Source organism: Podarcis vaucheri (genome assembly GCF_965113315.1).
Source record: "Podarcis vaucheri genome assembly, chromosome: 6".
In the NCBI taxonomy this organism is placed as follows: Eukaryota; Metazoa; Chordata; class Lepidosauria; order Squamata; family Lacertidae; genus Podarcis; species Podarcis vaucheri.
Window position 1 is genome coordinate 99,860,925 of NC_138764.1, and position 10,973 is coordinate 99,871,897.

The window sequence follows — 10,973 nt, forward strand, 5'->3', positions numbered from 1 at the left end:
TCCGCGAGTCTTTTCGTCTTGCGATGTTTTTCGTCTTGCGAAGCACGGTCTGTCGCAACTGCGCCTCTTCAAGCGGCTTTAAGAAAAAAGCGCAAGACATTTTCGTCTTGCGAAGCAAGCCCATAGGGAAATTCGTCTAGCGAAGCAACGCAAAACCGAAAAACCCTTTCGTCCAGCGAGTTTTTTGTCTTGCGAGGCATTCGTCTTGCGGGGCACCACTGTATTTGGACAACTAATATTTCATGTGAGAGAAATCCCGTTCGGTTTTTTAAAATTATCAGCTGGCAAAAAAACTGAATTGAAACCTTCGCCCCTCAAATAGTTTAACTGGGGTAAAGGTAAAGGGACCCCTGACCATTAGGTCCAGTTGTGGCTGACTCTGGGGTTGCGGTGCTCATCTCGCTTTACTTGCCGAGGGAGCCGGCGTACAGCTTCCAGGTCATGTGGCCAGCATGACTAAGCCTCTTCTGGTGAACCACAGCAGCGCACTTCCCGCCAGAGTGGCGCCTATTTATCTACTTGTACTTTGAGGTGCTTTCGAACTGCTAGGTTGGCAGAAGAAGAAGAGTTTGGATTTGATATCCCGCTTTATCACTACCCGAAGGAGTCTCAAAGCGGCTAACATTCTCCTTCCCTTCCTCCCCCACAACAAACACTCTGTGAGGTGAGTGGGGCTGAGAGACTTCAAAGAAGTGTGACTGGCCCAAGGTCACCCAGCAGCTGCATGTGGAGGACCGGAGATGCAAACCTGGGTCACCAGATTATGAGTCTACCGCTCTTAACCACTACACCACACTGGCAGGAGCTGGGACCGAATAATGAGAGCTCACCTCGTTGCGGGGATTCGTACCGCCGACCTTCTGATCAGCAAGTCCTAGGCTCTGTGGTTTAACCCACAGCGCCACCCACATCCCTGGGGTGGGAGCCAATAAAACCAGCCCAAATGGGAACTCTTAAAATGTTTCCAAAAGATGCTCAAATCTACTTTGAAGCATCCCCAAAAGAAGAATGTGCCATAGGTGAGAGGATATCCACACACACCCATACACAGAAAGGCTTGAGATAATCATGAACCAATTGTCCCTGCCCTTATTAGGTTGCCAGACATATCAGAACCCCACAGGTATGATAAAGGGATTGTATCGAATAAGCATGAAAGCACCGTACGAAAAAGTTGGAATAGTTAAACAGAGAGGGAGCTTGACGTGGATGTAAACAACCATGGTGGGTGCACTGAGAATGCAGCAATGGGATGGGTGATGAAAGAAACACACACAAAATGGAACAATAGCTTAGGATACTATTCTCAGTGCTTGGGAAGGTGAAAGCGAGTCAGGAAAGCCGCAGTGCTTTTTGACACTTGTGCATTTTTAAGCCCTTTGGTCCCAATGGTTCAGGGACAAAAGGCAATTTGCAAATGATCTATGGGCCCATCGACCTTAAGGAATCTGCCCTTGGAAATAATATGCCCAGTATATTTGAGGGAACAGTCAAGAAGGTGCCATTAAAAGAGAATTCACTGTGATCCCTCTCTTGGTTCTTATATAAGGAGTCAGGATATGCGGCTGTGGGCAGTAACAGGCGTCGTCGTGAAATGGCGTCGCTCTTTCCTAAAGAGGAATTTTTCTGGCCTCTTTGGTGCAAAACTAGCCATTGCAAAAGCAGCAAGAAAAGAAACAAGGCCTGTTCATAAATATGTTGTCATTCCGCTTCCAAAATACATGGATAATTAAATAACCATGCACCAACACGGGAAAAGTATTCTATGATCCACTTAAAATATGCAGAGTGCTGGACTTTCCACACGCTGGCCTATTCTGCATAATTTATTCTGCTTCTAGGAAGGAACAGGGACATTGGTCCCTGAGCTCTAAAAGATGTCTCAATCCACTCCGTCAAACCGCTAAGATCTTTGCAGTGCATAGATTATTTCAATGCCTGTCTTAAGGGCTGAAAACTTGCTAAGTTGTTGTAACAAAGAAGAGAAAACACAGCTGAATTTTGTTGAATTTACAGCCCACCATCAAGCTCCGTTCTCGCACGGTGCAATCAGAGATTAATGATCTGCTTTGTTTTGATGGTCGCCTCCCTATTTGTTACCTGCAAAGGTAGGAAATAGATGGGAAGGGGGTGTCTGGGAGGAACAGGGAATGAGCTTCCTGCAGTACCCTCACCACCCAGGTGAGAATCAGGGCAAAAAGTGCCCTCTTTTCCACCAGTCCCTGCCCCACAGACAAACACCTTGCAAATCCCTTTGGGGATCCCGATCTCTTGCCCATACAGCTCAGGTAACCCAGCAGGCAATTTATAGTTCTAACTCTGACTGGCCTTACAATAACCTTGCTAGAAGCCCCCACGATCTACCAAAGAACTGTAAATTTATAGCACAGGAGCGCATAGTCAGGAACTCATGAGGCAGCCATGCAGATGTTGTTGGGACCACAACTCCCATCACACCTTGCTGCCTGGGGCTTCTGGGAGTTGTAGTCCCAACAACATCTAAAGTGGTGATGGCCAAAGTTGGCCCTCCAGCTGTTTTGGGACTACAACTCCCATCATCCCTAGCTAACAGGACCAGTGGTCAGGGTTGACGGGAATTGTAGTCCCAAAACAGCTGGAAGGCCAAGTTTGGCTATCACGGATCTAAAGGGTTGCAAGTTCCCCAACAAGGCGCTGCCATTTTCACTGCATCCTCTTGCTCTAAGAGCTCAAGGAGGGGGCCTTGCAAGACGGTCCACGGAGGGAAATGTTTATCTATTTTTTTTGCAAGAACTTTGGCAACCAGCAAGCAATAGGAATTTGGCCAGGACAGTGTCCCTGATAGTCCATGCGCTGCGCCCCCCTGCCCAAACCTGAGATTCACCTGAGTTATTCATTATGATTATTTACATAGCACTATGAACAGGCATGTCATTCTACCAAGTATGAGGACAGAGGTATTAGCAGGGAAAGAAGCTGTGTTATCCTGAGTCACAGAATAACAGAAATGTAGAGTTGGAAGGGACGTGGGTGGCGCTGTGGGTTAAACCACAGAGCCTAGCACTTGCCGATCAGAAGGTTGGCGGTTCGAATCCCCGTGACGGGGTGAGCTCCCGTTGCTCAGTCCCTGCTCCTGCCAACCTAGCAGTTCGAAAGCACCTCAAAGTGCAAGTAGATAAATAGGGAAGGTAAACGGCGTTTCTGTGCGCTGCTCTGGTTCACCAGAAGCGGCTTAGTCATGCTGGCCACTTGACCTGGAAGCTGTACGCCGGCTCCCTCAGCCAGTAAAGCGAGATGAGCGGCACAACCCCAGAGTCGGCCACGACTGAACCTAATGGTCAGGGGTCCCTTTACCTTTACGAACAGGCATGGCATTCTCCCAAGTATGAGGACAGAGGTATTAGCAGTGCAAGAAGCTGCATTATGCTGAGTCACAGAATAACAGAAATGTAGAGTTGGAAGGGAACCCAAGGGTCCTCTAGTCCATCCCCCAGCAATGCAGGAAACTCAGCTAAAGCATCCAGGACAGATGTCCATTCAACCTCTGCTTAAAAACCTCCAAGGAGCGTCCACAGCCTCCTGAGGGAGACCGTTCTACTGTCGAACAGCTCTTACTGTCAGAAAGCTCTTCCTGATGTTTAGTCGGAGTCAGACCCCTAATCCATCTATCTCAGTACTGTCTACCCTGGCAGGCAGCATCTCTCCAGAGTTTCAGATCGGGAGCCCTTTCCCGCATTTATCTGGAGAGGCCAAGGACTGAACCTCTGGACCTTCTGCATGCTGAGCAGACGCTCTACCGCTGAGCTAGCCCCCTTCCTAAGAAGCTGTCTTATATTGACTCAAACCAAAGATCCACCGGACTCAATATTGTCTACACAGGCTGGCAGCAGCTCCAATTTCAACTTGACACTGGGAAAGGCAACAGAAGAGTGGTGAAAGGGACGGAGGAACAGGTAAACAGAGTAAGAATATGCGTTTGTTCCAGGTGCATGAGCTGGCAGAGGGTGGGGAGAATTAAGAGAAGCAGGCATCCATCTTTCCTGGTTTAAGCCCATAAATAGGACACACAAGCAGCTTGGATGCACTCATGTGGTCTGTCTTACTATAGGGATACGGAAGGACAGGGCAGAGGAGGGGTTCCCTCTCACTGACCCCCTCCTCCTGGAGAAGGGAGAGGGAGACTGTAGGTAGAGAAGTGGATAAGGTTCAGAAGGGGATTTCCTTCTTCCTTCACTTCATTTCATCTCCCCTCCCCTATAACCCCTCACCTGACGCTCCCATTTTAAAGATGCATCACTGAGGCTAAAATGACACGCCCCGGGCGTCACAATTTATCCGTGGGCTCAGATCAAACGCTGACTCCCTTCCTTCACGCTACAGAACATCGCCAATGGATAAAGGATACTAATTTTGGCAGCAGAAAACGAAAGGAGTCCTGTGATAAAGGAATCAGCGAAACTCAAACATATCCACATAACCTGTTTCTTGAGCATCGGTCCTCAACGATTTGCACTTAAGTCAGCAGGGAGGTTTTACGATGCTGGCTGTTTACTGAGTATCCATTCTGAATTGGGAACTCAATTCCCAGCCTCTTCAGGCGGGGCTGCAAAAACAGAATTCTGACTCAAAACCTGTCAGTCAGTGTGTAGACAATCCTGATCTAGGTAGACCAATGGGCTGACTCAGCAAAAAGCACCCTAAACATACCATCTACTAGAGAATTATCACGCAACCATGTTGGTCCATTGGGAAGGGAACTCAAAACTTGGGAGAGAGCAATTTGTGATTCCTTTATGAAGACAAAGTTGGGAGTCCCGATGTTCCAGACAAGCTTTTTTCCAGAGCTGTTTTTTAAGACTGGATGTTAAGCGAAGCAATATAAAGAGGGTCAGGGGAGAGAAAAAGGTGTGTGCAATGGAACGAGTCAAGGAGAATGCTTTGTTTATAAGAAGCGGCCATCTCTCCATCTGAGGGTTGTGCAAGAGAGGTTTCTGGTGGCCTAGGCTCATTGTCCTGGGTCCAATGTATGCTTTTTAGGAAAGCAGGGAAAAGAGTGCAGTGGATACCAGTCTGGCCAAGTAACTAGACAGCTAAGACCCTCAATTCTTGGGTATCAGAAAACAGCCAGCCTTGCGAAATGGTTCAGAGTGTTGCACCCTGGGAGACCAGGGTTCAACTCGGCTCTCAGTCATGAACTTCACTGCCTACCTCAAAGGGGTGTTATGAAGACGAAGGTGAGGGACGATCATATAAGCTGGGTTGAGCAAATTGGGCGGCAGGAAGACGGATATTAAGGTAATAACTAATAACAAACTACAGATTCAGTCAACAACAAGAACTAGAGCTGGTTCTGATGTTATGTTGTGAAAGGCTCCCCACCATTCTGCGCGCACACACCCCGGAGAATCTCAAGTGGGGACCATTAGAAAATGAGTTTAGGAAGGAAACACATCTGCTCACCCAAGTTAAGATAGCCCTCTGGAGTGATCAGTTATCTTGCAGGACTTAGGCAAAGTAACATCTGCCCCACTTTTTGAGGATCTGCTAGAGAATTTTCAGCACAGCTGGTGTCCTCTGGGCTTAAATCTGGGCTTAAATCTGAAGTGTAGCTATGCCCTAATTCAGACTATACAGGCCTATATTTATTTGGCGCAGCTACCAAAGACTGTAACGGGCTCTGCCTCCTCTTGCCCTCAAAGGACAGCTGAGCCTAAGACAAAGATGGGGACCAGATATTTCCGGGAATTGCTGTAGCTCAGTGGAACAGCACTGGCTTCTCACACAGAAGGTCCCTGATTCAAATCCTGCCAGAGCAGGGAAAGAACCCCTGCCTCAAGCCCTAGATAATACTGATCTAAACAGACAAGGTATTTATTCGGCGCGATTTGTCCCTAAGTTGCTTGACCACATCCACAACATCCTTTAACAGCCATGGCTTCCCTCAAGGAATCCTGGGAAATGTAGCCTGCACATGACTCTGGGAACTATAACTCTGTGGAGGATCTCCAAACCACCCTCAGCAACCGTAAACAGGCAACACCAGGAACGTGCAAAACAGCAACTCTGGGCATGTGCAGAATGCATTCCCCCCCTCCAATGAGCAACTACAGTCCACTCTCGCTAAAGTAACGGCAGCCAGAATTTCCAGGTCAGGGAGAGCGGAAGCAGACACAGGTCACTGCCCCAGAACTGAGTTGGAGATCTGCTGATTGTTAAGGGTGCTGGGAATTGTAGTTTTCTATATGGGTAAACTACAGTTCCCAAGATTCTGGTGGAGGGAGGTGTCCACAGATGAGCGTTTTGTTGGAGATCAGGGTCTGACTGGTCACCTAAAGGAAAGGGGGGAATTATATTGGAAAGCAATCTCGCAGGCTTCTCCCTGGCTCTCAGTAGTAGTAGAGGCCTTGTGCATTTCATCCTTTTAACTGGTGATACCGGAGATTGAAATTAGGGGATTCTGAACCCAAAGCACACGGTCTATACTACTGAGCACCGAGCTGACGTACTGCCCTGTGTTATTGGGCAAGTTAATCAGGGCGTAGGTGGAGAGCAGTGATTGGAAGATTCTGCATTTCAGCAGAGACCTAAACTTAAACCTTCTGGCCTTTGATTGGGCTGACACTGGGTACAGAATCTCATGGCTTCATTTGCAAAAAAAAAAAAAAAGCCCCTAGTCTGTATAGGTGCAAAAAATAAGTTTGAAAGTTGGGGCAGGGACCTGATTTGAAACTGATCTTTAGAGTCCTACGCAGCTCTTTTCCTGATACCCCTCCCTCAAACAGAATGAATAATAAAAAAGTAAAGAAATGTACATTAAACTATGCAAAATAATTTTGCAATTCGGCACAATTCACAATTTTGCTGCTTTTGGTGCAAAGTTGAGGTTTCCTAGGCAAAGTTTTCCCCTTCGTTATTATTATTATTTAAGAGTTGAGGTTTATTACTATTATTATTATTATATATTCAGGGGTGGCAGTTTTGCCAAAAGAGCACATTATCACAAGCATTAGCCTCAGAAGAAAACAAACAAACATGGTTTCCAACCAACATTGCTCACGCAGAGAAAAGGGAACCTGGGACCACAAACTGAAATGCCACCAGCACAAATGCGCTACATGTTCAGGTGTGGCCAGGTAGCAACGGCAAAGGAAGATGGGAGGGGAAGCGGTTTACTGTTGCGGGGGCTTTCCATTGTCACCCCCTTCCCTGTTTGGGCCTATCTTGTTCGGATAACGAATCGGAAAGTTGCGAGGGGAGGCAGGCCAGGGAAATATATTGTGGCATCGTGGTGGAAGTCAGAAAAGGAACCTATGAAAAAGCACGGGAGAAAATACATAGCAAATATTCTTCTAGACGTGGGAAGCGGCAGGCGACGACTGCTCCTATTCCATCTCGTACTCTAGTTCCAGAGAGAGAGAAAAGGAAGGGCAAACTTGAAGGTCAAATTGTACGCATGTGTGCCTTTTGAGCCTTACCTCCGCGGCTTCCTTCTCAAATTTCTCAATGGTCCTTTTGTCGATGCCCCCACATTTGTAGATGAGGTGGCCGGTGGTGGTGGATTTCCCGGAGTCCACATGTCCTATGACAACAATGTTGATATGGGTCTTCTCCTTCCCCATCTTTCCTCTCCTCGGGATCTGTGATCGGCAGGCCGGCGCTTGCGGAGGGATGGAGAGCTCAGCAGCGGCTGTGACCGGGCGAGGCGGCTGCTGCAAAGAACAGTGTGAGAGAGGAGGAGATCAGGAGTGTCGCCAGGAGCAACAGGAGCACAACACAACAGCCAAATACGAAACTGCCACAGAGCCTTTTCCAGCCCCGGGTTGTGTGTGTGTGTGTGTGTGTGTGTTTGCGTCTTTGTCTGGGGTTTCCTGTCGCAAAGTTAAGCCTGTGCTTTAGCCCATCAGATCTTTCGCTGGATAAACAGCAGGCAGAATGTAGGCCAGACAGGAGGAGGATTTTCTGTCTGCCATGGGAGAAATCCACCCCGACTCTAGCTGGGAAAAGGAACCCTTTTTTTGTTTTGTTTGTGTTTTTTCCTTCTGGGTCCACCCCACTGACACCAACGGCAACCCCGTTGCGCTGCAAGCCAGAGATGCCTGCGCAATCTCCTTCTCGCCCCAAAATTGCCTTTTTTTAGAACTGGTTGCCTTTCCAAAAAACCGCTTTCCCAAATAAGCGATGTTTGGTTCCGCCACCCTTGTGCACAAAGTGTGCTTTCATTCCCATGCACCCCAGGTATATAATAACTGCAAGAACTCCTTCATTGCACCTAATCCCATGGACTACGCTTTCCTAAGCGACGTAAATTACGGTATCTCTTTCAGCTTCTGCCTTCTGGAAGAAGGTATGGGGTTATAAAGACCAAGACTAGCAGCCTGAGAAACAGATTCTACCCAAATGCAATTTTAAACGCAGTGTAAGGAGTCTCTATAATATATTGTATTTTAAAATGGGGTTTCGGAATTTTTAGCGGTTTTTGAATGTCTTATGTAGATTTTTCAATTTCATTGTTCTGTATGGGACAACGACAATAAAGATATCGTAACGAAAGCAGAGAGGTTTTCCTCTGTACGGGCATTCAGATCCACCTCAGGAAATTTCCCAGTAAGCTCATCTTCGGAAAGGACAATATGGTGCCCACAAATGGAAAGAGCCAGAAATAGCTGTTTGGTGTGCTTCCCTAGAGCGGCTAAACTGGAATCTGGCTGTGCGTGGAAGGATCAAGCGGTAAGGGGGGGGAGGAGGGGAGGGAGAGCTCAGCTTTCCCCCATAACACCAATATGTAGCAGAGGCAGATCGGGAAATCTTAGGTCGATAGAAGCCAAGAAGCCTGCGTTTTCCGTTTTCGAAACCTTTACACAAAGCTGCGCTCCATCATTCCAAAATAAAAGATAAAATAAAAGCCTGATTTTCAGACACTCTTGCTCCTGTGCTGGGGGGGGAGTTGAAATCCACCTGCCTCTCTCGCTGTATCAAAATGTGCCCCAAATGCACAGGGAGGAGGAGGGGCTATAATTTGGGAATATGGACTCTTTTTGCAAGCAGGCTCTCTGCAAATCGCACAGCCTCGGCTCGCCCAAGTTGCAAAATGTATCTCAGTGGATAAACCACCATATCTGGTTCTAGAAGCATCTATGTTCATGCAACATAAAACCCCCAGCCATTTTCTGCTGCTCATTTCTGTCAAGCTGAGCACGGATCATTCTATACATCTCCAGCTTTTGGGTTGCGATGGGGAGGGATGGGGGGGGGAAGGGGGTGTATCTAAAGGTTGTCCCTGCCACTCTTTTGTCACACGCCACCCACATGAGGGATTGGATCAGCTAGGAAGGCATGCCAGCTCTCAGCCACATCATCCCCCCCCCACCCGCCTTTTGCAAGGGGTTATTTTTAAAACCGAATGACCCAACCTATCTCAGATCCCCTGCGGAGCTAAAAACGCCGCGCAAATCCCTGCAGAGCTGAAACGAAATAAATTCTGGGGAAAAGCAATGCAAACCTGCTGCAACCCCCCCTCTCTCTTTTTCCTTTCGCTGATTCCCGCCCCCCAGCAAAAAAAAAACCCCACCTAATTTTCAAAAAAATCTAGGGTAATTATTATCATGATTATTTGCAAATCGTATAATCTGGCCAGGGATATGGTGGCAAGGTCAACCGGTGCGACGCAGGGAGGGCTTTTGCACCGCCCTCTCCAAGCCCCCACCTTTAAAAAAAGGGGGGTTCGATTTCTAAATGCGAAGAAGGCCTTAAGTGTGTAGGAGGGAGGGGGGTGTCGAGACAAGACAATAAAGCCGGGAGGGGGGCGCGCGGGGGTTGGAATGACTGTGCAAGTTAAGAGAGCTGCTTGGAAGCAAGACAGAAAACAGGATCCGGACCCCAGCAAAGCGATCCCCCCCCCCGCCCAGGAGTCCGATCCACAGGCCGGTTCTGCCGGAACGCCCGCTTGGGTCGCGGATGCTCCTGGCCGGCTTAACCGCCTTAGGGGTCGCGCGCCCTGGAACCCGCGCGCGCGCTCTCCCGGACCCGCTTCCACAATATCACCTGCGCAACTTGAAGGGGTGGAAATGGTTTCGGGTTTTTTTTTTTTTCGGGGGGGACGGGGGTTACAGATAAGAGACAAGAGACGATTCCAGACGGGAGATTGCAACGGGGAAGGGTTGGGTGGGAAAGCGCAGTTTTGCAAAGAGCCATCGTCGCCTCGCCAAACAAATAAAACGCCCGTTATTATTGCTCTTCCTTTGCAAAAAAAATAAGCCTTCCCCCCCTTTTTTTTGCAAAACGTTCAAAGCACCAACATTCCCCCCCCCAGCTTCAGTATTATTATTTTTAAAGGCTGCAGCCCACACTTTCCTCGCTGCACCTGTTCCAGCCCCCTCCCCATTTTTGCAAAGGTATCCCCCCCCCCAAAAAAGAAATAAATAAAAATGGAAGGAGGGGGGTTTGGAAATAATGGTGCGCTGTCCTTCGGCAGCAAAGCAAGCTTTCAAGACGCTCTTACCGGCAGCTGTGGTCTCAGACAGCAGAGGCTGCCAGCTTCGGCTCGGGCGGCTTTATTTCCCCGGGAGGGGGTCCACCTATTGACGGCGACGGCGCAATGCAGTCACCCCCCCCTCCTCCTCCTCCGGCGGCTGCTGCTGCTCTTCCCCCCTCCCCTCCGCACTACAGCATTGCGGTACAGAGAGCCGGAGAAGGGAGAGGGCGGAGGGTGATGGATGGAGGAAAAAGGAGGAGGAGGGACGAGAGGGAAGAGGCTGCGGGGGAGGGAGGAGAGGATGCAGCAGGTGGAAGGATGGATGGATAGATTGAGAAAGGAAAAGGTGGAGGGAGGAGGAGAAAGAGGGATGGAGAGGAATAAATGCGGGAACAGGGCGTGATATGGAGCAGCGTTAGGACGCGCCTCCAGTTTGTTATGATTCATCCCCGTTACCATTGCTCCTTCTGATCTGGTGACGTTTTTTTCTTCATCTTCCACTTAGGGATCGCTCCCCACGCAG

General features: G+C 48.7%; 1 protein-coding gene across 1 annotated transcript in view; it reads right to left on the reverse strand.

Moving 5' to 3' along the window:
* The window catches only part of EEF1A2 (eukaryotic translation elongation factor 1 alpha 2), a 42,319-nt gene extending 31,682 nt beyond the window's left edge, over positions 1 to 10,637 (reverse strand). Inside the window, exons 1-2 of the mRNA XM_082226234.1 lie at positions 10,478 to 10,637; positions 7,455 to 7,688 (exon numbers count right to left, since the gene is read on the reverse strand). Of these exons, the coding sequence (XP_082082360.1) occupies positions 7,455 to 7,598 (144 nt within the window). The 5' untranslated portion in view covers positions 7,599 to 7,688; positions 10,478 to 10,637. The remainder of the gene's footprint in view (positions 1 to 7,454; positions 7,689 to 10,477) is intronic.
* Positions 10,638 to 10,973: the final 336 nt, after the last annotated feature.